The following is a 26978-nucleotide window of genomic DNA, read 5'->3' as shown; positions in this document are numbered from 1 at the left end:
GTTGACGGAGAACAAGATATAGGCAAACACAGTAAGACAGAACATAGCACGAAAGAACACATTGAGGGATAATGAGGTGAGAAAGAACACAAGTGAGAGAATGCTGTGAGAGAGAACATGATATAGAAGAACACTGTGAAAGAGAACTCAATCAGAGTAAATGCCGAGAGGGAGAACCTGATATAGGGGAACACAGTAAGAGAAAACACAATATAGGAGAACTCCATAAGAGAAAACACAATAAGGGAGAATAGTGTGAGGGAGAACACAATATTGGAGAAAACCTTGAGAGAGAACTCAATAAGAGTGAATTCTGTGAGGGAGAATGCAGTGAGTGAGAACATGTTATAGGAGAACAATATAAGAGAGGACACGTTAAGGGACAACACGATATAGGAGAACACAGTAAGAGAGAACATAGCATGAGAGAACAGGTTGAGGGAGAACACGATATAGGTGAACACAGTAAGACAGAATATAGCACGAAAGAACATGTTAAGGGAGAATGAGGTGAGGGAGAAAGCCGTGAGAAAGAACGCATGTGAGAGAATGTGGTGAGGGAGAACATGCTATAGGGGAACACAGTAAGAGAGAACATGGTAAGGGAGAACACAATATAGGAGAACCCCATAAGAGAAAACACAATAAGGGAGAATAGTGTGAGGGAGAACACGATATAGGAGTACACCATGAGATAGAACTTAGCACGAAAGAATGCCGTGAGAGAGAACCCAGTGAGTGGGGAATGTGGTGAGAAAGTGTTGTATATGTGTTTGAGTGTGTGTGAGAGAGCGACAGTGAGTAAACAGAGAAGGATATACAGAGAATTTACATGATGCATCATCATATAGTCTCGCCTATTCATTTCCCATGTCTGGCCAGATTTGCCCTGAATACCACAGAAAATTTGAAAGCTATCTAAAAGTCAATGAAAGCAGTGAAATCTTCTGTGTTCAGATGCACAGTCTGGACAAATCCATTAAACCTTATGCCAGTCAGAAGAAAGAAAACAGCAAATTGGTCAAACCACAGCAGGAGGGTTCAAAAGGAAAGCTAGCACCAGCATTTAGGTGTGTTCATTACAGTTATGTAAAGCGGGCGAACCTGCTCACTTCATCAGAGAAGGAAATGCAAAACCCTCGAGCTGTTTGTGTCTGATAAGGGTCTTGCATGCACCGATATCACGTACTGCGTGTGCGTGTTTCAGTGTGTGGGAGTTATGTGTTGTTGAGGTATTTCTTTTCTTTATCCTTTTCCCGAACTGAAACGTATCCACTCATTAGCTTCGCTCTTACGCACAGAGTCGGTGTTATTTGTGTACTGCGTTCCTTTCATTTTCATTGTGGATGGCGTCCCAGTCGTCTGTTGTGGCTATTGCATTAATTCACAGCCACCTCATAGCGAGGGCGACACAGTCTAGTAAAATGTAGGCTCTCTCTCTCTCTCTCCATAACAGCAAGCTGCTACACTGAAGACGAGCTGATCTCCGGTTTAATTGCATATGCATATACAGCACACTCGTGTAAATGTTGGCAATGATAAAGCTATTTCAGCCCTAGCAGCCTGCTGGCTTCTCATGGGGACGCAAGGCCTACTTCCAAAAAGCATGAATTATTTATCGACCTAGGTGGGAGTGCGACCCCCTTTTCTCAACAAAAGAACGTAACATGTTTAATCTGTAATATTTCCTTTTACACTGAAAATCCACCAGCTTCACACCACCTCGGTGCATGATTTAATAATGACTCTGCTCACACCGACACACACACAAAATCTTCTCCAGCTTGATCTTTGCCAGGTAGGTGAATGTAGCTGTAGGCCCTATGGCCCACACAACCCACTGTGCTGTATGGCAGATGCTGCCAGTTGACCTTTGACCCGTAAGAGGCTGACTGGAGGGCACTTTTTTTTTTTTTTTTTTTTGGCTTTCCATCCCACTACAGTACAAGTCAAACCTTACTGTAAAAGTCTAATCTCCCTCATTAGCTCAAGTCAGACTTATGAATAAGACTTTTATCCGTAGCAAATATTTAATGGTTTGTTCACAATGGTATTTATTCTTGTCGGCACAAAATACGCCCATATTCACCGTTTGGGTGTCTCAGTTTTGTAATTTAGAGCCCTTAGGAAATTCTGAAAGCAAAGAACATACCAAAACATATTTTGAAATCCCAAATCCTGAAAACCAGCGTCTAATTGTAATGTCTTGACCAAGTATCTTGAGAAATTTGTCGTAGAAACAAAAAGCGCAGACTTGATCAGTATTTACAGAGACGCTAGACCAATTAATAAGACAAAGAGAGATGTTCTGCTGATACAAGACATCTCCTAAGAGCAGTTTGTGCAGATCCTCTGCCAGAGCCCCATTAGCAGGATGCACTAACAAGTAAAGCTGGATATTTGTCTGCTTTAGGGGTTTGACAGGAGAGATGCTTTTTTTCCAAAATGCGTACAGAAGTTCAATATTATTAAACAGCTAACAAAGGACTTATTACAGTGGTACTGATAGTAATAAAATTCCATCAAGGACCAACTCTACAAAGGTAAAGAACACACGTACAGTACATGCATCACACCATCGAGTGAGAACTCTGGCACTGCTTCGCACTCAGACAGGTTCCTCTCTCCTTGATACGTTTAGCATTTCTTGCATGTGACGAAACAGTGGTATTCTAGTCCACCTATTTGTACATTTCCTGAGCCAGACATTTGCAGTAGTGAAACTTTCAAAGTCAGCAGCCCAAAAGCGAGGTCAGAATTTATCATAACAACTTCATCAAGGCATACAGCGCGTCCCGTTACTAGCGATCAACTGCCACTGAACCGCGTGTTAGACTTTCACACAGTGTAAATGGGACAAACACCATATCAGGCCATATCAGTGAAAATAAAAATGAGCTGTTTGACATTATCAACAACCAGACCTAAACGGTCCAAATGTGCATCAAGGACCATGTTCACTTTAAGTCTGGAAAAGGTTAGTCTGACTAAATATTCATTTTTCCATCAGGAACCTAGTTTATCTCTTTTTTTTTTAAATGTATTTATTGCTGCTGCATATTTGTTGTGATCACTTTCACATGCAAAAGTCTAAGCAGTGGTCATTAAAAGACCATGACCATGTTTTCTCAAGATAAGGTGAACTTGCAGTGTAGGTAACTATCCTGATAAGAGGTTTGTTTTGACCAGCGAACCATAAACAGTGATATGGGTCTCTCGTCACCTATCCTTGAGCCTAACGAGTTAGATAAGTGTGCATCATGCATCATGAAGCAAAACCTAAACCCTACACGTTGTTTTCCCTAGTAATGGACAAGGGAAGTTATGTTATACTTTGATAAGCCTTGATACTGTATACCCAGACTTACCTAAATTTTGTGTTGGACAAACAGTCAGATGTTGACGGATTACCATTTTCCACTGTTCCACTGGCTTGCCTAATACTACGACTAAAGCGTTATGGGATACACATCGCACGCAGCGGACGAGCGATTGGTGTAAGCCAATTCAAAGCAGTGAGGTATCGCCGCCTCATGGTGTGAATCGATTTACAGATCAGGAGATGATCAGTTACATTTTTCCAGCGCTACCTTCAGAGTGACAGATGTATGTCTCCTACAAGTGACCTGAGAAAACGACCCCTGAAAACCACCTGCCCCCAGGGCACAGCGTGGGTTATTTGCCCCCCCCCCCCCCCCATTTCGCCACCGTGGATGGCAACGGTTGTCTGACGTAAGAGGAACTGACAGGCATTCACTCCCCAGGGCAAAACTTTCCAGTTAAGTGAAGCTGTATGCTGGAGGTAGTGGAGGGAGAGAAAAAAATCAAGTAAATGACTCCTGTGTAGTCATTTGGTCTTCATTACACCCTCCCTTATGGAAGCTAAAAAACAAGGTCTTGCGCGTTCTCTTTTGCTCTGCCACCCACATACAGTACATTTAATGGGCCTCTTAAAGTCTGTTACTTTATTGGCAAGTCATATTATGAAAGAGGCACGACAATTGTAAATCTCCTGCCTTCTCCTTGAGAGAGCTTCAAGGGAAACCTTATTGGTCTGTAGACCATCACAGGGGATGGAGCTTTTTTTAAAAAAAAAGAAATCCAGGTAACAACAACAACAACAAAACCCACATAGATTTGTCCAGTGGAAAGTGAAAATATGATGGGAAAAACACATTGAAAATCTCAATCAAGAAATATTATATTGCTTTATATTAGTTAATCAAGTCCATGCCTTAATCCTTGTCTTGGATGAAGAGAAACAAGGTAATGACAGAGAGGTTAGAAAGGATAGAAAGATTGTTGGCTGTGGCTGGATAACAGCTCATTATAAATGGATATCTCCTTCTGACAAGTATTAATTTCCAGAGTAATCACATTAATTTTTCATCGTATTAAGATCAGTGAGTACTTAGTGGCTGTAAATTGTCTCAGAATATTAAAAAAAAAGCCTATAAATAATACATCTAATTATTAGAGTGCATAAAGAAAACCCACGATGAAATTGTATTTCTGCGTCCACTGTAACCAACAATAGACAAGAGACTGAATCTGGTCAACCTGGCTGTCAAAAACTTTACGACTAGTTACAGCCCAGATTCGAAAGCAGCAGCTGGATGCAGCTATAGCAAAAAAAAAAAAAAAAAAAAAAGTGTGCACGATTCCATCATAGGTGCGGAATGTGACGGTTCATGCTCGTAGCATTTTCCGCAAGTTCCACCGTTTGACTCAACAAATCGCCATAAACTTTTCCTGTCAGCGAGGTGCGTTTTAGAGTGCAGAAAGTCCCACTGGGGAGGGGAAGAGCCATTCTTGCAAACTTTTCACACTCGTATTTTATTTCCTTATAGTGTTTGGACTCAGGCCTACAACATCCAGGTGGAGATGATTTCATGGGTACGTGCCAGAAATCTGTTATTGCAGCCAGAGATAGACAAGAGTAACTAAGCAAGTTCAACTCTTGGAGCTATAATGCCATTTTGCATCCAAATTGAAAACTTTTTTTTTTTCCTGTTGTTGGATCACGAGGTTATGTTCTTCTCTCCATTCAGACAATAGCAGGAGACAGAGTGACATGACGTTCTCAAAGAACTAACAACAAACATAAAAGTAATGCACTGGTCCACATAACAGACTACAGCTGATATACTGAAGTAATCAACCACGACTGGCATTGACAAGGTCATAAACATTCATACAGTATTGTTGAACAACTTTGCTGCAGCTGAAACTCAATTCGTCACTTCCTGTTTGGTCGTATGATTGGTAAAACGAGAAGTAATAGAATAGGCTTTTAATGAAGACGTAAGTAGTTTACTTTCAAATGTCCTCAGATATACTTAAGCATTTGCTCAATCTTTTTGAAGAAGCCCAAATATATTATGGAAAATTCGACATTTGCATGATGTCAAGATTCATTTTGAATTCTTCCCCTAATTCGTGTTAAAAAGAGAAGTATCGACCTGTAGAGTTCTGTCCTGGGAAGAAACCAGCTAGGTCTACCAGAAGACAAGCATTTAAACGTTAGCAAAGCCACTTCTTTAAAAGAGGAAGAACAATGTAAAATGGAGAACCTGCCAAATAAAATGCTGACACCGCTGATGGTTAGGCTATTCATGTTTTTTAACACTGCAGCACTTTCCTGCTGAGAACAAAGCAGCAATGAAATATCCTTCTCCAGTGGTGACTATCTACCTGGCTAATAGCAGGGCCTTCAAATTGCTTGGTAGTAGAGAGTCCAGTCAGGATAAGGCCATCATCAGGAAAGGAGGGCTGGTCAGGGCTTCCTTTAACACAGCAGGGTCTGTTAATAAACGCTCGGCCTTTTGTTCCCAGCACAGTTGGCAGGAGGCAGGCCAACAATACAGCAGCATATAATGCCCTCTCTCAAGGGATGCTAGAGGCTAGTACAGACGATGTTGCATTCACTCTCGGTTTAAACAAGAGGGTCATGAACTACTTTTACCAGCATCTTTAAAGCCATTGTTTTTTTTGTTTTTTTTTCCAGTCCTTTAGACAAAGTACCTTTTGACTCTCAAGTGGGTCAGATAGACAGACAGACAGAGACAGGACAATTTTTCAGGGATCTTGGAAATGTTTGCTACAGGCAAAGGGTATCATTGGTGGGTACTGCATTCTTAACATGAGTCTTATTTTTAGGCATGTCTGAGTGACAGCTATCTTGGGACTGCAACAGAGAGAGGCTTGAAGATCAAAAGGACCACAGCTGCTTGTCCCACAACTCTGGCGATCACCCGCTGCCAAGGCCTTAATTTGCTGATACAATCTGACCATTGACTCCAGTTCCCTGCTGTAGCCAGAGGCTTAAGCCAAGGCAGACACGGAAATGCGATTAAACTTATGCTACAACTTAAGTCTAGACTTCATCCCCGCCCCTCAACCAACGATGACTGACACCGGCGTTATATGGCCCCTGGTTGCCAAGGCACTCGAGCTGGCACTTGGTGCTCTCTCTCTCTCCCTCTCTCTCTCTCTCTCTCTCTCTCTCTCTTTCTATTGCCATACCAAGGCAAAGTCCATGCCCCTTACCAGGGGGAAGGGGAGATAAGTGACTAGTCTCAGGTGTTGTTACAGCTGTCAGACACCTTCCCCCGCCAGCACCAACAATAAAAGAACTCAGTGGGCAGGCTGTGGTGAGGAGCACTAGGAAGTGACCTCTTGATCAAACCCAGATGACAGCGAAAGAAGCTCAGAGAACTCAAGACTACGACACCTACCGAAGGTGGGACTGAAATGTCAACCCACTACAGAAGAGTCGTGCTGCTCTGTTTCCTCCTTTAGCAAATTTTAACCCTGTTTCTACAGTCCCATTTTCCCATCTATCTTCACTTCCTGCCTGTAGTCAAGGAGGAAGAATGTTGCCAAAAAGCTATAGATGTCAGAATCCTACAGGCGATGAGGAGAAGCCACTTATCTGACTGGTAAAGTCAACGGGCTATTAAACATTTTGAAAATTTAAACGATCTCCCGATCCCAGCCGTAACCATAGAAAGAAGCAGACTGGGACTTGCGCCATCGCTGTGTCTTTTGAATCCTGGTGTGACCACTCAAGGTGCCATCTAAAGCAAGTGCGTGTGAGGACCCTTCTCCCTCTCCCTCTTCCCTTCGCTCTTTTTCACCCTCGGTCCTTCCTCGCTCTATTAGACTGTGAGCTCCAATTAGCAATTAGATGGCGCCATTGTTGGAGAAACAATTTGTCACTTAAAACGTGACTCCTTAAGACGCTTGTGGCCTTTTTGGTCTAAAAAAGCGCCATTCGTCTGTGAGAGGCTTATTAGAGGAACCAAAACAGGGATCTTTGTGAGAAGGGCATTTTGCGTGTTACAATTAAGAGGTGGCGTTGAGAGGCAGAGAAGAATTGTTACTTCCATCTCCAAATGCACCTCACGTTCACACGAGCCCTCTCAACACCACCGCCCTGTGTATGCGGGAACAGGCAATGTATACGCACACGCAAACGCACACTCACAGTTTTACCGTCAGCCACATCTTCACAGGACACCAAGCTGAGACCAGTTCGTTTCTCTTGTCTACCGTATCAGCTCCTCACACGCTTTTTTTTTTTTTTTAAATAATAATAACTCCCTGTGTCAGCCTCTGTGGCAAAGGTGTGTAACTGTCAAGCTCAAAATGGACAGAGCAGTAACACTGTACATGGACAAGTAGCTTCAAATTACAAAACCGCACTCGCACTTAAAATAAAATAAAAAATAAAAATAATTTTAAAAAAGTCCTTTCTGAAGGCATCAAAGAAAATTCAAATGTACATTAGGAGGAAATTTAAATGGTACATGAAAGGCAAGGTGTAATGAATCACAACTAGTTGGTACACACACACACACACACACTACAACCAGAGAAATGATATGCCCAGACACATATTTGCAGAGATGCCTTTCTTAACAAGGCAAAAAAAAAAAAAAAGGGAAAAGAGGTATCCTTGATTTTAGTAAGAAGAATACAAGCCCACCCACGCAACAAGGCTTGGAGCTGTGTGCTACATTAAAAAAAAAAAAAAAAAAACAGATTTTGCACAGTAGGGAAAAGGGATTTATCCATTTCCCCATGTGCGAGGAGATATTGTTGCCTCTCTTCACACGGGCCCGTGAAGAGCATGCAGCTTTTATTAGAACGGTTAAATATTTGCTGGTTGGGTGAGACAAGCAAAATTTATATCCGTACTGCTTTTATTTATGCGGCCATATGCTTCCACCTGTTCGAACGCTGAAACTCGCTCTCACAATTCAAAACAGCAGCAGAGCATTCTTTGTCCTGCTGCTTTGAGAGACTACTGAAGACATGCAAAATTACAGCATGCGTAATACACTATGTGCCCTTCTGTGGTACGACCCTGTCTTTATTATAAAAAAGAAAGGTATTGCAAAGCGGTTTATTAGAGACGTGTCACGACAAACTACGAAGCAACCCGTAAGACTACACAAAATAAAAGGGCTTGCACCAATTACCACGCGGACGAGTTTAAATGAGAAAGCGCACCAGGTAAAGTACACACCGCCTAGGGCTTCATTATGCTTTCATTAGAAAGTCTCAGGCACTGTTGTATCCAGGGAGTAATTCTTTACAAATATAATTACACATAATTAAATACTTGGTCTTACCTGTAATGTTGGAAGGTTGAGAGAGACATCGGTAATTAGTGCCGAGAGAGAGAGAGAGAGAGAGAGAGAGAGAGAGAGAGAGAGAGAGAGAGAGAGAGAGAGAGAGAAAGGACAGAGTAAAAGAGAATTTGTCAGTGTTTATTTCAATTTATTGTAAAATACAACTGCAGGATCTAATGTGGAATTTTTTTTTTTTTTTTAAATCCCAGACTAAATATTTTAAATATACACTGAAATGAATATTTCATACTAATGAATATAATATACTAATAAGATATTAATGTTTCCAAAACATTTTTAATCAGGTCAAAATGAACTGGAGTTCTAGTGTACGCCTCTGAAGGAAGTTGCACCTTTAAATGTGATGGTACTGAAAATAAAGTGAGAGAGAGAGAGATTGTGTGTGTGTGTCGATGGAAGATAGAGAGATCGAAAAGAAGTACTTTTCCTTCGATTCATTCATTCGAATGGTATTTGTAGCCATGGCCAGTTCCTAATGAATTACCTGCTGGACCAGTGCACATATTTACATATTTGTCTGATATTGCTTCAACCAATTTGCATTTAACCTACATATCCTCTCCAGAAGGAGCAATACAGTGTTTATACCCAACAAGACTTATTTCCAAATCTACAGCATAACACCTGATTTCAGTGCTAAACATTTTTCAATAATGATATTCAAAATAAATAAACATTTCCCCATGATAATAGATTTCCCAAAATTCCCCAAAAGAAAAACACAACACGAGGTTCTCCGTAGATAATGCCATGGATTTGAGTCGGTATATTGAAATGTCAGTCACATCCTTTCCCTGGTTCATTATATATATTAAACGAGCCATATCCCTCCACTCCAAGCGTTCATTCATTCTCCTGTCTGAGACGTGCAAACAAAAGGCCCTCTTAGACAAGAGGTACGACCCCCAGGCGGCCTACTGGGTCACCTATTTCTGCCACGCCGTCATCTTTCCCACGCTAACCTTGTGCACTCATTAAACGTTCACTGCCTGCTAGGGCATTCGTTTCAGGTGAACTGTTTGATATGGTGCCATCAAAGATTTAGGGTAACTTTACTTTGACTCCTGCTTCAGTATGTTCGGTTTGCTTTATTGCTCATACACCCGGTTTAAGCAGCCTCCCATGCGAGTCGACTGTGACTGGTGTAAACAACTCCACACCCATTTAGACACAAACCTCACAAGTACCTCATCTACCTTGTGAGCAATCTTGTTCGACAAATGACGAACCAGAAAAATTCGTCACGCGACCGGCCACCCTTAATTTCCGTTTTTCTGTTCACTTCTGATTCTTGTAATATTTTGAGGCACTTGAGGTCAAATCAATGCAGCAGGAAGCTTCCCTGCGTGCAGTAAAGTCTCATGTTAGCGAATGGCTATTTTAGACCTTGAGCTCTCTGTACAGGGCCTGGTGCAGCTGACGCTCCTCCCCTCTCGGAGTGTTTCGGGCAGGACGTCAGCGGATCTTTTCATCCTTCGCAGTGAGGTGCAGTTATCACATAACCTCTGGAAAAGGGTGGGCACCAAGCCCAGCCTCTAATTAAAAGGGACAGCCTGTATGCAAACTTATTCTCTTAAGTGTTTACAGATGGCTCTGTGATCAGAGGTGACCGGTTGTTGTGTCTCAAACCTGGCTGGGTGGCACCGTTTTGGTTTTTTTTGTACACAAACTTTTTCATATACAGAGAATCGACAGCTAATGAAAGATTTACTAATAATGCTGCCAAGTAGCATTAGAACATCGGGCAACAAACTTACAAACAACCTGCCCCTCCGTCCAAGCGTTCTTCTCTTGAGCCATGGGAAATAATTTTGAGACTTGCTCATTTGGGACTGTTTATGCCATGCCAACATGCTTAGGTACAAACCAAAATAAATTGGGGTGGAAGACAAAACAACAAAAGGCAGAAACAAATTGTAACCTTTGTGAGTATTATATGGTTCTTGCTCCTATTCATTCTTAAGCCAGATTGAGGTCATGAAATAAAAGGGATAAATATTTTTATAAAGACAAATTTATAGATAAAAGTCATGCTCGGTGAGTAAGTTGATTAAACCACTCTGACCAACAGCTTTTGTTGGTCATGTAAACTATTCCTTGATTCAGCTAAAAAGGGTGATCGTTGGCCTCTCGCTCATTAAGCTGCCCTTACGTGACACGGGATAGAACGCGCAAATCGAGCCAGCGGGCTGGAGATCTGTGCGGCCGCTGCAAAAACGTCGGGATGCACTGCGGAATATTTTTAGGCTGTGCATGGAAAAAAAAGAAAAGAAAATGGAAGTGCTTCTCTGTGGTTTCCCAGCACTGTTTTGGCCATGGGGACGGCGAGCACCCGTTCTGCGGTGACAACAACACAGACGACAGGAGCGTTTGAAGTCGGAATCCTGTTTGGCCTTCGATCAAAAGATGAAATGTATTAACAAGCATTATTTGCATTCTCATTTTAAGTCCTGCTAATGTGAGAGACAAGACTGACCTGAAGAATTTATGAGGCTGTTGCACTGACAAGCTCTTACATCTGTAGAGTTTCACAGGAACTCTAGGTAATCTCTGTCATCAATCTGGGATGGTTGAATACCACAACTAATGTACCATTGCAATTATTTCCAAACATAATGGACAAACGATTCAGCCGCCCCTCCTGCTTCGGCTCCTCGTACGCTGCCTGTGACCTTTTCCTGCATCTGCTCCCTTTTGCAAGAAACACCAAAGGTACGCTGACAGAAGGCAAGGGTAAAATTCCGTCGTTGATTGTATCTGGCTCGGGGTAATAAAGTTTGAATGAATTTTAGACCTGGCTCCCTTTGTAGTCACTTCAGCTGCTCTCTTTGGAAAACAAGTCAATCACTGGCCCGGAGTAATCTTGTTACCTGTGAAATGCATGCATGCCAGCTCCATTTGAAGGGCTCTTGTGAATCAGAGACTTAACTCAGACAAAAACAGTCCAAGTGACAAACACAGTCACAAATACATCAACAGATCATACTGCTTATGCAGAGCTAATGCTCTCAAATAAGTACAAAACTAAAGGGAAATCGTGTTTCAGAAGTTTCGGTGACTGTCAGGATGCTACTTGAGAAGACGCAGCGCACCTTATTAGCACCCTCTACATTTGCGCGGAACAATCTGTCTCACGGCAGCCCACGACATTCTGAAGCACCTTGTCAGATGCCGCCTGACCTGCTTGCTCTGCGCGGCGCCCCCCGGGGGAGAGAAGAAAGAAGAACGAAACAATGACGGAAAAGGGTTGTGTGCAGCCAAGAGGAGAAATGAGGGGAGGGGGGTGTGACAGCGACAGAGAAAGAGAATGGGAACGCTTCAACACTAAGCCTACCGTTCCACCGTTTCCTCCCCCTCCACACACACACACACACACACACACATACACACTCATACACACACACAGACTATTGTACACCCGGGGGCTTTGCAGATAAATGGCCGCATGTTAACCACATTTGACGTGCTGCACAAAAGGGGACACTGCGGGTCCCATGACGCAACCTGCAACAACTAAATCCCCCCTCCAACTTCCCCCACTCTTACCTCCTCCTGCTCTCCCCGTCCTGAACGAGAGAGAGAAAAAAAGACATTAGGTACACTGATCGGGTGAAGCTAGGACGTCAAGTGCAAAGAGAGGGACAACAATTTGTCGCCAGGCTGTATGGGCCCTTTAGCTTTATGCCTGGCTGGACTTTTTGACCTAATGTCGAGTTGACAGGTCCCAAAACAGATATAGTAATGAATCACGGGACCTGTATGAGTTTTTCTTTTTTCTTTCCTCCTTGTTTACACAGCTGGTTTCTTAGGACAACCCAACAATTAATAAACAAACACACACATACAAAAAAAATCCTATTCCAGTTGTAAAAACTAACAACAGATGATCCCTGACAAGCCTCATTGTAACTTTTATACAAATAGAAAATGTTCAGTCCCTCTTGATCATGTTTACAGACGAATGGGGGTGGAAAAAATATCACTGACACTCTTTTATTATTATGACTATTCAAATCATTACGTACCTATATACCTGTATATGTCGTACCTGTATATGCCGTTGTAAGAACGGCACCCGAAACATTCTCCAACTTTGTAATGAGGAAAAGTAAGTGTGTTTGGGATCTCAGGCACCATGACGGTGCCAAAGATGTTACTCTCAGTATTAACCATGTAGCCTTCTTCCTTTGGAGCCCATTCAGGTACAAAACGTGACCTCTATAACACCAGAGCATGGGAGCCAGGCACCACCCTCTCCCCTGCACCCACTTGCTCAGCCACCGAGCCAAAAAAATAACAGAGGGACTTGCTTCACAGCGCCAGCACTAACCTTTTCAGCCCCATCACGTCTTTGATGCCTGACGGCCTGTACAAAAGCACCTGCTCCATCCCTGGAGAGCTCCTCTGGTCCCCCCCTGCTCCAACCCCTGCTGACCTCACTGGCATTCCATGCCTTTGGGGGGCCCTTCCCATGGCTACCTCTCTCCCTCAGCTGCCTCCGAAGCCTCCCACGGCTCAGTTCTCCACGTACCCCCACCCCCTCCGCCCCATAATCCCATAGTAAACACCTCGGCGGATCTGGGCGGCGTGAGGATGCACGAGACTTCTCAGAGAGCTCTGGAGAAAGGTGCTGAGCTGATAGGACCGTGATGCGTGGGAACAAGGGAGGAGGGCTACGGGCAGAACACCTCATTGAGATGCAAGGGGGTCACTGGCAGAGTGAAAACCTCATAAAGTGACAAAGGCTTCCACAGGTTGATGTGGAGATTGAGCTTGATGGAGTCTCGAGTTAGATAAAATGCTTTCTATTAAATCTTCTTGTATAAGAACCTGCATGCTAATAAATGAAAATCAGCTACATTAATAATTAAATGGACGAATGCATTTTTAACATAATAACCTACTAAAGAAATATATACGCACCCTGTTAGTGTTTCTCGGCTTCTTAAACAAAACTGCACTGTCATTCTACTAAACATGTCTCTTACTCGGTGTGGTTTTTATGTGCATGTGTGTAAGTGAGAAACAGGGAGGGGGGGAGAGAGAGTAAGAGAGAGAGTGTGAGAGAGAGAGATATGTATGCAAGTGGGTGGACAGCTGTGTTCTTTTCAGATAAACTTACAATTAGAGACGGGTTTCCCCTCTCTCCTTTAAGCCACTACTGGCATAATATGACAAGAGGCATCTCCATTACAACACATATTCCATTCACACCGAAGGCCACAATGTGATTAGTGCCTAATGCCCATGTGGAATGCGCAGATTAAAACCGAATGATACCCCTTGAACGCACATGCACCTGCACAAAATACAGAAGTTGCCCCTCTCAAATCCCAACACTCCCCTGCAAATATAAGCATTAATACTTATTACCAAGTCAATACGATGTAGCTTTACACTTATTTTACATAACAAGAGTTCAGGGAAACAGAAGTGGGTGGAATCCATAAGCAATACCTATTATTAATCGCACTGGCCTGATTCTACCCCTTCTTGCCATTTTGGTGTAAGACACCTTCAGCCCTTCCTTATCCCTAATATCCTTTCAACCCTCCTTCTGTCTCCTCCTCCTCACCGCTCAGTCTGCCCAGTCGCCACTGGAAGATAGCGCGCTAATTGCAGACATGCCAGGCTCGCACCATAATAAGGCTGGAGTGGGGTGGGTTGGTTGGTAGGATGGGTGGGGGAGACATTAAGCGTGGCTTGCTCATTTGTGGGGACGGCTGAGGAAGGTGCCACACATGAATATTTCATTAGCTTTAATTGCTGAGGAACACTTTCTTTATGGCAGTCTCGCCAAAGAGGCCGCCAGCGGTAATAACGAGGCTTGGCCCATTGTAAATCTTGAAAAGCTGATGGCATCAAGACCTGTGATTTTGCCTGCCTGAAAAGGTAGATTCACATGTGCCATCTGGATCCGTGGCACACATGGCAATTCTGTCTCACTGCTGCCTAACAGTTAGAGGAGAATAAAGACCTCATGACATTTCTCATAGCTGCAGGTTGCTCTGGGCTGTTCTTTCACCTTCAAATCGGATTACACTTTTAGTTTGTTACAAAAAAAATAAAATAAATAATAATCACAGAAACTTGAATGACATCCACATCCCGGACAATCCATCCACCTTCCTGTGCCTTCTAGACATTCGGTAACACTGCCGAATGCCGTATTAAAGCTCAGGTTTCAATTCAACTCAGGTTAAGTACAGCGTCAAATATGAAGCTTTGCACAAGTTTAACGAAGCTCAGCCTGCACTCTTGTCTTCCACCGAGCTACTGTGTTATAGCTTTGACATGGCCGTCAGATCCAATCCTCCTGAGCTGTAGTGCTTACATTAAGGAAGGGGATCATTTAGCTCAGGAATGTAAAGCACAGGACATCCTCCCTGATAAGGGGCAGGCATGCTTTGCCTGAGGTTGTGGGCCAGGAGTTATCGACTCGGAAGGCAGCGAGTCAGCACTATGCTCAGGCCCTGGCTTCCGTGAGCAGAGAACCTCCTCATTACTTTAATTGCTAGACCTATAACCCAAAAAAAAAAAAAAAACAGTGCCCTGTAATCTCTAGATCCAAGCACCCTGTTGGTGGGCAATTTGCTGAAACTGCAAGGAGCAACAGGGACATGGAAAAAAAGACGAGACCAGAGCTCGCCATTGAATCAAGGATGTCTGCTGACCAGACGACTGGTTAACGGAAAGCTCAATTCATTTGCAGTAGCAATGAGTGACGGTAAGTTTGTCCATCAGACAGCAGCAAAGAAGGAATGCTGTAACTATGACTAATGTGACTCTCTTGTGTGTAATGACTGCCATTTGCCAGGTTTATACCAGAAGAGCCAAGCCCATATTCCTTTCACACTCCTCACATCCTACAAGGAAAAGCAATCATAATGCATCCAACGTAACTGAAAAGGCGGGCAAATCTAATCCAAGCTCTGCACAATGTCTGTGATTCTGGGGCTGAAGATGAAAGAGCCTGTTACACTCTGTAATCTCTGCAAGCAATATATTCCAATTACTTATCCACACTATCACAGAGCTGTAGCTGCACATTAAATGCAGCTGTGTGAAGGGAAACTTGCAAACGCAGGTGACTGGCCAGCATGGGGATGCATGGACAGGCTGTCAGGCCGCGATATAGATCTGACAATAGGTGGGGAGTGCTGTTATCAGGGCTGGCTTTAAGAGGCACTCACCCATGCAGGAGAGGTCTGGACCCGCAGATGTCATGACACCTTAATCCACCGATCCGTTATTGATTGTTCCATGTGGCGGCAACCTTGCCGGAGGTGTTCCACTAATCAAACGGAAGTGTGCACTGGGAAAGAACATCTGAGCGAGTAGGCTAGTATAAATCCATACCTTTGATAGTCATGAATTTTAACCATTAAGTATGACATAAAGAAATAAAAGGCAGGAAAATAAGTCTTTGATTATTCCCTGGAAGTAGATCGAAAAAGCAATGTTCCACATTAAGAGCTTTATTTTGACATCCAGGTTTTGCTAACTAAAATCCCCCACCCCCTTATACACACACACACACACACACACACACACACCCATTACTGATGGAACTTTATTCCTATTCATTATCACCAGGGCTGTTGTTTCTGCAGCCTGCAGTGACATACCTCATTATTGACCTTGGTAAATCCTCACTGTTTAGGCTAACGGCGGTGCGGCGCCACAAAATGTCACGCCGCTACACTGTACTCGCTCATGAAGAAAATGTGCACATGGTTACATGCAGGGAGGGAGAGAGGGGAGAGAAAACTCACAACAAACCCCCGTCAGTCACCTTGAATCACGCGCTCAAACCATCAACATCAGAACACCTCAAACCAAACAGCTGATAATGGCAGAGCAGGCACCTAGAACTATTGAAACCTTACATTCAGCGTTGACTAGATGGGGAGAGAGTGCGGGGGTTCAGGCCCTCGCTCATCACACCAAACACAGGAGCAGCCTTTGTCCACACAGAAACAAATGCTTATGCATTTGCAGCTGTATCATCTTGAAGGGAATGGGAGGGCAAGAGAGCGGTAGAAGGGGTCAGACCCACGACAGTAAACTGCTCATTCTGGTTAGTCACAAGTGACACAGGACTAACAGGGCCGTGGGTGGCATTCTCCTGTCCCTCTTAGCAGTGACAGATGTTATGAGGACAGGGGAGGATAAAGCTCTCTCTCTCTCTCTCTCTCTCTCTCTCTCTCTCTCTCTCTGTCTTTACACCAACTCTAAGGGGGATGGGCTTGATGAAGCTTAACTTGGAACTATATGTCCTATGGAAAGTGCACAGGTTTGCAACCTCCATCTCTAAGAACACTAATCTCTGAGGCCAGGAATCAACTCTTGGGGTATAAAAAGGAAGCACATCTCTTTTGCTAATGTAGGACCCCTTGTTGTTGGTAGATAGCCAGTTACTTTAGCTTTAACCAGGCTCCCTAGGCCACCACGCTGCTTAATGCGATAATGCGGCCACCCGGTTCAGCTTTAGGCCTCCTGCACCCCGGCAAACAAAGGACTCCCTCTTTCCAAACGGAGCCCCGTCCCCTCCCCAGTTGTCCATAGGTGTTTGCTGAAGTAAATCGGCCTAAATCCTGCACAGCTTGGCCCAGCTGAACAGGGAGGGGGGATCTGAATGAAGGTGTACAGATAATCTCCTTTTCTTTACAACAACAGAAAAAAAAAAAAAGTTGAAGGGAGCGGGGGCGAAACAGATAAAATTAGGAATTCATATCACATGGTTCATTTGAGTGCTCTTGCATCCTCCCCTTTTTCGCTCTCTCTGTCTCTCTCGCTCTCTCGTTTAGTAGGCCTGTAGATTTGCATTTGTGATCCCTGACCTATTGAGGTGCAAGGGGGAAAGGCGAGTGAAAAGCTGGCACAATAACTCGTCAGTCAGTGAAAAGGCGCAGGCTTTTAGCCCCTGACAGGACATTCTGTCTCTCTCACTAAAAGAGATGTGGCTTGAAAAAAAGAAAGTGACTTGAGAGTGACATCTGTCTGGCAACAGATACAGACCCTCGTGCATGCAGCAATTTCCAAGGAGGCAGCTGATCCAGCCTCTGGCTCAGTACTTTGTTCAGTATGAATTCAGTACCCCTGATAAATACACCTTAAGCCTAACAGAAGCCGTGTAGGCTGAGCAGGAACTGGAAGTAGGAAAATGGAATCTGGACAGTCTCGGATACTTGTGAAATTTCTTTTAAGGTCCATAAAACAATCTGTTGCTTTCTCTAAGCCTTGTATCCTTCTTACGTTGTTGTTCTGTCTCTGTTAATAGCTCAGGAATGACATACAGTAACACTATCTGTGCCATTAGTAAAACAGCCCAGACTCTGGGTTCAGACGATGGTCTATTGTGGACTGTGTAACCAGGGGAAGTTTAACAATCGTGTAGAGACACTGAAGTTATGTCACTCTCTACCTCTCCACCTCCTGCTCTTCTCTTTGCCAGGCATAATTTCTACTTTTCTGCCTCTTTCCTCTCGCTTTCTCTTTTCTCTCTCTCGTGCGCAGTCTTTTCATCTCAGGCTTTGGGATGCTGAAAGCGAGAGAGTGGCCTAGCAGCAGTGAAAGGGCTGAATTGTGATTAAGAAGGAGGAGAGGAGCTCCTTTTCTTTGTTCTACCCTCGGGGGTGTTTACTGAGGGGGAGTGTGGCGGAGGAGGGAGAGAGGGAGCGAGGGAAAGGGAGAAAAAGGGATAGAGACTTGGTGGGGGGGGGTGGCTGAAACATGGCAGAGCAGATATGAAAGGCATTCAGGTCAGGGCGGATGGGAGCAGAAGGGGTGACAGTTATGGTGACGGCATGTTTGCGTGTGTGTTTATGAATGTAAATAAATGAATGAATGAAAGTTGTTGTGATATCATCTAAAAATTTTTTTTTTTCCAATTACAAGCTTTTGTCCCCATTCTATCATTACGAGAAAGCATTTATTTCACGGAAATGAGGAAAGGACAGAGTGTAAGGTGTCTCATGCAGCTGCCAGGACAATGGCCTAGTTGTGCGAGGGACGGTACACAGGGCTCCCTGGCACTGCTGATTATAAGAGCATGCCAATGAGATGCCCAGATGACAAGCCATTGTCTTAGCGCTTTGTCTGGGCGAACCTGCTAACCTCGTTGAAACGGTCTCAAATCAAACACCGGACAGTGTTTCTTTTCAGAAGAACAAGTGATTTAATCTGAACAGTGTGACTAAATTTGGGAGGAGAGGGATAAAATGGGTAAATTAACTCGATTAAAGAAATTTAGTGTGTGCGCCATAATTTCTGAAACAAAGTAAATATTGAGAGGAATAATACATTTCCTAGAGATGACGGGGAAAAAATGTCCACAGCAACAGTTCTCCTTAACGTAAAATACAAAAGTACCACACCACATCAGTCGTGATTCAAGCTGAAGTTTATAAGTATGCTACTAATAAACGTGTAAAAGTTAAGACAGGGATAACCATGTATCGCTGACAGTTTAGCCAGTAACAGCTGAACGCTATGCCTTTACATGCGCACGGATTAAGTTACACACTCGGGCCCTAAATTGCCCTCCCATTGGGCACTACAAAACAAGGAGGTGTGGCCAGACAAACAGACACAGGACCGAGAGCAGGGTCCTAAACCGTACTAATTATCCTGCTATCCTAAATAGTACACCAAAAAATATACAATAATTGCAGCTTTTAAACAAACAGTAGACAAGGCTTTTAAATATTTTTAAATATGTATATATATACATATATATTTTTAAAAGTGCCTATTTAATTCTAGGCGGTTTTTGTTCGCAGATCATGCACGACAAGGACACAGATGTACAGGGAGAGCTGTTTGAACTCAGACAAGATCAAAACAAATTCTCCTGTGCTTGTATAATCGCCACTAAAAAAAGGATTGCTTGCTTTTCAATTTTTATCATAGGAATAGAAAGTAACATCGAAATTAGAAATGATCATCTTGTACGTTCGGTTCTCTTCTCATTGTCAGCTTATTTTCCAAACACCACACAGAACAGGGTAAAGCACTTAAACAGGCTCTTACAGCACTCGCGAATGAGGCTATTATTATTATTATTATAATTATTATTATTTTAAAAATAATAAAGCTTGAGGACTCCTCATGATAATGCATCACAATTCAACACGATTTTTGTCATGCATGATCACATCAGTAGGACACATCACCGAGCCAAAACAAGCACATGGCTGATTACTCCTGTCGTCTCCAACCCCTTCATCACCCCCATGTTGAGCAGAGTTACACTATTTCACACCGCTGACTTTGTCCTGGGTCACAAAACAAGCCTGGAGCTGTATTAAAGGTTCACATGGATTTTTTTCCCCCACAGTTGATCAATACACAGCATTTAATAGTTGGATTAGAATTTTATTCAGAAATAAAGTATAAGGGCCAGTGACTGTCTTCAATAAAACTCTCTCTCTCTCTCTCTCTCTCTCTCTCTACCTTTTTTTAAAAATGTTTTTTAAAATTATTATTATTATTTAAATTACTGGATTAAAATTGTGTTTTAGGCTCCACCAATCAACACCCTGCTCGTGCTGCACATGCATATGACCATGAACTGTTTTGAAAGAAAAGCATTAGTACTAGTACTGAAGATATATTTAAATCACGTGATTTTAGCTTCAGTGTGACTCTTACAAGTTTTATACGTTGAGACCCTCCTCACACACCGACACTCATTATATATATATATATATATATATATATATATATATATATATACATACACACATACATATATATCATTCATAATCATAATCGATTAGAGAAGAGTGAACTAAGGTTACTCTTTACGTGTTTGTAAACTTGTCGTGTGCAATTAATTCAGGTCTATTTTTTTTTTTTTTTTTTTTTTTTTTTTAAAGTTTTGAGCACATCCGAGTCGCCTAAATAACCGTTTAGAGACATTTACTAAATAATAAAATCATGGTGCAATATTAATGCGTTACACAAACTCACACAGTGCGCGCGAGCCCCTCTCTATCTATCTATCTATCTGTCTGTCTGTCTGTCTCACGCACACGCTCACGGGTACGCGCACTCACATAACGGTTTTGTGCTCATGGGATAAGCAGGACCGCTACTCAGCTTCCCTGTCTCACTGACTAAACTTCTCAACTTCCACACACACACACACACACACACACACACACACACACACTAACTCATCATATCCACCGCTGCCATACCATAATATAACCACTCCACAAGTCCATCATCACTTATTGAACCACTTTCTGTTTTGTGTGTGTGTGTGTGTGTGTGTGACAACATTAATCCAATTCAGGCTCAGACAAACACACACACACACACACACACACACGCTGCAAGTTGTCCACTCACAAGCACCGGTCCCCAAAGTTCCCACTACGCTATAAGATAACTCCTTACCGTTCTTCCTCCTTGGGTTGGCTTGTTTTCGCCTCTTGCAGCGCGGCCCCTCCGCCATGATCTCCGGCTTCATTGATAAGAGGCGCTCAGCAACTCCATCCAGTATCTACACCAGACCAAAACACAACGACGCCAACAGTTTGGTCTCACTTGTTTGTTTTTTTGTTTTGTTGTTGTTTGTTATTATTTCTCTCTCTCTCTCTCTCTCTCTCTCTCTCTCTCTCTCTCTCTCTCTCTCTCTCTCTCTTTTTTTTTTTTTTTGTCTGGGTTACAGGGGCTATGTCTCGTTCGCGACACGCAAGGAAAGAATAATTCTGTGTGAGGAGAAAGGACGAGAAAAAGATTTGGAAAGTCCCAAAATGAAGTTTTGTTGCGCGCTGAGAGGGAGCGCCGTGCGTCGCCTGATCTTTTGAAGTGTCTGATCGGACAGCAGAAGGAGAGAGAGAGAGAGAGAGAGAGAGAGAGAGAGAGAGAGAGGAGGCGGAGAGGTGGGGGGACAGGCACAGAAAAAAAAGGACACACACACGCGCGCGCGCACACACACACACACACACCTTCTTTACAAGTTCTCACACAACACATCCAGCTCTCGTGCTTGATTGAAAAGAAAATCATGTAGGTTAGATCAGATGGAGTGGTGAATATAGATGATATAGATGACTGCAGATAAAGAGGAAGAACGCGCGCGCGCGCGTGTGTGTGTGTGAGAGAGAGAGAGAGAGAGAGAGAGAGAGAGAGAGATCATTGCGCATCAGGTTTTATTCGAGCTTTTCCTTTTTTGTTGTTGTTGTGAAAACTATATGAACGCATTTTATAGCTCTTATATTCGGATTAATTAAAGTCTTTGGTGCTTTTAATACTAAACATTATTTTTCTTCATTTTACATTTCTTTTGAGAGAGAGAGAGAGAGAGAGAGAGAGAGAGAGAGGAAATGGGAAAAGGGTTGTTGTTTTTTTGATTGCTTGGTCATTTAACGCGAAAAAAAAGAAAATTGTTTTAGAAATGATGGGAGAGATTTGAAGTAAACAGATTATTTACTTTTGAGCGATTAGACCTGTTGTCTGTTTCACAGCTGGAAGTGTAGAAGCGTAACAGATCGAACAGACAGACTAAAACATTTATTAACATGTTATTAACATTTACATTAACAGCACTGCGTCTTTTAAGAGGAACGCTAACCAGAGACCACCCACTTAAAAGTTAATAATAATAATAATAATAATAATAATAATAATAATAATAATAATAATAATAATAACAACATACACATTGGTCAGTTTGTAAATATAGAAATCTGAATATTTATAGTCGGAATAAATATGAAAACATTAAAACATTTTCGTTTCGTTTAAAATAATCAACTGACATTTCTGCATGACACATCGCACATCACATGTACCTGCACACACACACACACACACACACACACACACAGAGAGAGAGAGAGAGAGAGAGAGAGAGAGAGAGAGAGAGAGAGAGAGAGAGAAATGTCAGTTTGTTAAAATGCAGAAAACATTTGAATTTTTTTTTTTTTAGAGTAATCCTAACAATAATAACAATCTTATAAATCCAGTCAGAACTTGTTTAAAGATGTAAACTGTATACGGACCGCTTAACGGGAAAGCGCGCGCGCTCCCGGGGAGCGCCGGTGTCCTGAGCTCGAAGCCGCACAGACTCTCATTACCGCGCGCGCGCTCCTTTCTCTCTCTCTCTCTCTCTCTCTCTCTCTCGCTCGCTCTCTCTCTCTCTCTCTCTCTCTCACCTGCGCAGGTGAGTGGACGATGCCAAGATCTCTGATTCGCGGGGGAGGGTGAAAACCCCTACAAAACGCAAGCGGGGTGCACAAGCGCCATCTACGAGGGCCTGATAAGGCACAAAAACAAACAAACCTACCGGAGTGTGTAGGAAACCTTCCGAACCGGGCTGGAAGAGAGGAAGGAAAATACTGAGGAAAGGCTTGGAAGGCGAAGGAGACTGTCGGACCGAGTCACGGGCGCGAGCGTGTGTACCATTCACTCCACTTCACGTGAGGGACCGTTATTCCTGATGGACAGGTTAGGAGTTAAGATCTGGACGAGCTGACGTGATATTACGCCTCTTCTTGATAGTTCTCTCTCTCTCTCTCTCTCTCTCTCTCTCTCTCTCTCTCTCTTTACTTTATTTGCGCTACACCGAGACGCGACACGCGCCACCTATCTTTACGCGGAGGCATGTAAAGGAAAGCGGACGCGATGGAGGTCGTTTTGGCGGGTGGGGGGATAGAAAGAGTCGGCAAACTCAAAGCTTCCACCTTGGATGTGACAGGTAGCGTACCTGTAGTGGCGCATGCGCAACTGAAATCTCAGCGCAACACATAGATTCGTGTTTGTTTGGGTTTTTTTTTTTTTTTTTCTTCAATCTATTATTTATCCAAGTGAGGGCTGTTGAGAGGGAGATCTGCAAAAGGGTGTGTGCGGTGACGATCAGCAACTCCTATACTATAGGTATATATGTTGTTTTGGGTAGAACCTGGCATTTCTGTCGGTGGGTCGATCATTTAACGGGCCACAATAAACGAGCTGTTTCAGGAAGTCCTCAGCACGTTTATTTAATCCATTATGCACCGGTGTCATCCCTCTATTTTTATCTTTTCTCTCAATACACACACACACACACACACACACACACACACACACACACACACACAAACAGCTCCCTCCTCCGTTATTAAACGCGTTTCTGGTTGGTAGAAGGGCTGATCCTTCCCTGAAGCTCTTTTATTCTCTGTGGAGTTCAGATACTAATTGACCAATAAAATGCCAGAGTGGTTTTATGTTCTTATTTCAGACAAATAGAGTTTCACAGCCGTACTGCAGGCAGATGCTGATGAAAAGAATTCATGATTCCATCATTCATCAAAATGTATAGAATGAGTCAGAGAACCACTTATTTAGTAAATAGATAAACAACAACCAACTTTAGTAAATTGTATTATTATTATTATTATTACTATTATTATTATTATTATATAGCCTACTACTACTTCTCATAATAATAATAATAATAATAATAATAATAATAATAATAATAATAATAAATAGACTTTCCTCATGAGCTCACTGTTCATTTGAATCTGTGTGTGTGTGTGTGTGTGTGTGTGTGTGTGTGTGTGCGCGCGCGTATGCGCGCGCGAGCTTCTCGAGTATTGAGTGTGGCATGAAATTGGATTACACCGGAGAGTGAATAAAACCCTCACCTAGGAATTTATTTGTACTGATTTTTCCTCCCCTTGTTGCCAGACTATGACCCATTTATTTGTGCATTTATTTATTTTAAAATAATTTTTATTATTTAAGTAACGGTGCTCCATAGTTATTGTGTTCAACGCTTATTGGAGTTCAGCTTGAGAAAGGGATCAAAACCCTCGACACATATTCAATTTCTCTCTCTAACAAAAGTGAGGCTTCACCATATTATGGGAAAATAAATAAATAAATTAAAAAAAAAAAAAAACCCTGCAGCGCCGTCGCGCATGCGCAAAACACGTTACACCACCGAGTTTGTTGACTCGGATATTATAAGAAATTTACTAACGCGCTTTCTGTTCTGAAACTTTTTTTTCCCTTCCTTTTATGACTTAATCGTTTAGGTCTTACGAATTAAGATTGAAACCTCCTTCTGTACTACACCCTGGAAGACAAATTGGAAAGAAATGACAATACTTATTTATATGGGCAAATATATAAAAAAAAAAAACCTCATGTCTTGTTTTAGATAATATTGTACAATGTAATTGTCTTTAAACTGATCAAAAAATAGTAAACTCAGAAGCAAAATTTTAAACGTAAGTAGTGTAGGCTATTTAAAATGGGTAAAATGCCGTAGTTTCTGAAGTAGGCCTACACGAATTATGGCATGCCGATGTATCACAAGACGGCATTCTCAAAATGGCTAAGGAAAAATATTAAAATTATTTATACTTAGATACTTTTACACTCTTCCAAAATGAATCCTATCCTGGATAATATTTTAGTGCATGAAAAACGTGTAAGCTATTTACCAATCAAAATGATCTTTTGATAACCTTTTGTTTAGGAAAAGGGAGTTAAGTGTAATGACCTAAGTCAATGGAAGTCAGTGAGTTATTGGAAAGGAGAAGTGAGAGAGTTAGTCATCAAGAACCTGGGGAAAGGTTGACCACAATGCAACCATGTGAGATCTTACACTCACAGACACCCGTACACATACACAGAAACACACACTCCTTGCATGATCGTGCTTCTTGCGACATTGCTAGAAACACAGTTCTGTATTTAAACCACTGGAGAAGGTGAGAGAGGGAAAAACAAGAGAGGTAGTTGAGCACAGAAAACAGCCCGGTTCCTCTCTTTACCTGTCCATCAGACACACACACACACACACACACACAAAAAAAAAAATCCACACAATAATGCTATGACTGCATTTTGTACGACATATTAAAGGCAGGTAATATTATATTACGTTATCATTAATATAAATTTCCTTTATTCACGTCTTATCCCTTCATGATTGTTATTTTTGAATCGATTCAGGATTTAAGGCCTCATTTAATCAATATTCTAGTAACGTTGTATGCCCTAATAAACAGAAATATAAAGCTCACAAAGAGCTGAAAGTGCAAAATGAAGACAAATGATGAAAGTAAAGGAATGTCTCCGAAGCAGAAGTGGGAGTCATTTTGACTCATAGTTATGTTCATTACCAACTATTATTTATCAGCAAAACGGCACCTGAAAAGCTGCTCAAAAAATCTGGAGACAAATGACAGAAAAGGTCAATTAGATGTGAAAAGAAAACGGTGTGATATGAAAATGTAAGGGGGGGAGGGAGCTTCTAAACATGATACAGTTTATAGTCCTGGAATAATCAATGAAAGGTAAGGATACTCGTGGTGCTTATAACTGGTTGGACCATAACTAGCCAAAAAGAATATTCATCCATTGAATGGGATGTTGTCTTGAAGTAAACATACAGACTAGAGATGCACCGATGTTTCGGCCGATAATGGCTATCTTTCACGCTATGGGCTATCGGCTGATAGTTTAAAAACATCCGATGATCTGGACCGATTATATCCTGTCAATCAAAAGAGGGCGGGAAAACACATCGATTCCGTGCTGTGTGTAAAGATGTCTCTTGTGTGGAATGACGACAAAGCTGCAGTTTGTAATCTCTGTCATCTCTGCAATGCTAAAATTTTACACCGGACGATGCAGCAGTGAAGCGGGAGTTTCAGCGTCGAGTCTAATTGTTCTTTTTTTGCCACGCTGCTCGAGCTGCGAGCGCTGAATTAAAGCGCCAGTACACCGTTGAAAGATTTCAATGAAGATGAATTAAACAAAAAAGTATACATTGCACAGAAAAATATATTTGTAGACTAGTATATTTCATATCCAGTTAATGTTAATATATAAAAAGTTGATATTATATATTATGAGTTTGATGTCAGTGATGAAGTAGAAATGTGTGTGTTTGTGGTGAGTGAATGTGAGACTAACAGGAGGTTTTTTACAATTCAGTCAAGGTTAATATGAATTAATAACAATCAAGAAGTTCAGAAATCTTACTTTACTCTTCAGAATTTAGTTCCTGTGTTAATGTTCATTAGAATAATGTGTTTTCTGTTTATGAAACCAGTTACTGTGAAACAACTTGTTGAGATGGAGAGAATAAAGTTTTTATTTGAATTCCCTTCAGAATTGTGGAATTAATTATTATTCATTTAAAAGAAGGTATAAAAGGCAGAACGATCTGTACCGGTTATCGGTATCGGCTGAGAAATTTAGTATTGGGGCATCTCTAATACAGACACATACTTACACTTACTTTGCTTTGATTTTCTGGGCTGTTTTGACTGCTAGGAGTATTAATATATGGAAACAAAGCAC

The 26978-nt window shown here is 42.2% G+C and overlaps 1 protein-coding gene across 5 annotated transcripts in view; it reads right to left on the bottom strand.

Annotated features, from left to right (window-relative positions):
- zeb2a (zinc finger E-box binding homeobox 2a) overlaps positions 1-23189 on the bottom strand; it is a 47646-nt gene extending 24457 nt beyond the window's left edge. For 3 of the 5 annotated variants that reach the window (XM_053680880.1, XM_053680884.1, XM_053680881.1), the window contains exons 1-3: positions 22963-23189; positions 22436-22468; positions 21069-21174 (exon numbers count right to left, since the gene is read on the bottom strand). In XM_053680880.1, coding sequence (XP_053536855.1) covers positions 21069-21174; positions 22436-22459 — 130 coding nt within the window. In that variant the 5' untranslated portion in view covers positions 22460-22468; positions 22963-23189. Of the gene's footprint in view, positions 1-21068; positions 21175-22435; positions 22469-22678; positions 22903-22962 lie in introns of those variants that run through there. The other 2 variants (XM_053680882.1, XM_053680883.1) reach the window with 2 other exon arrangements.
- Between the last annotated feature and the right edge of the window lie 3789 nt (positions 23190-26978).

Source organism: Ictalurus punctatus, chromosome 6 (genome assembly GCF_001660625.3).
Source record: "Ictalurus punctatus breed USDA103 chromosome 6, Coco_2.0, whole genome shotgun sequence".
NCBI classification, from domain to species: domain Eukaryota; kingdom Metazoa; phylum Chordata; class Actinopteri; order Siluriformes; family Ictaluridae; genus Ictalurus; species Ictalurus punctatus.
Note: the sequence above shows the minus strand (reverse complement) of the source record. Positions and strands in the feature narration are given on the sequence as shown.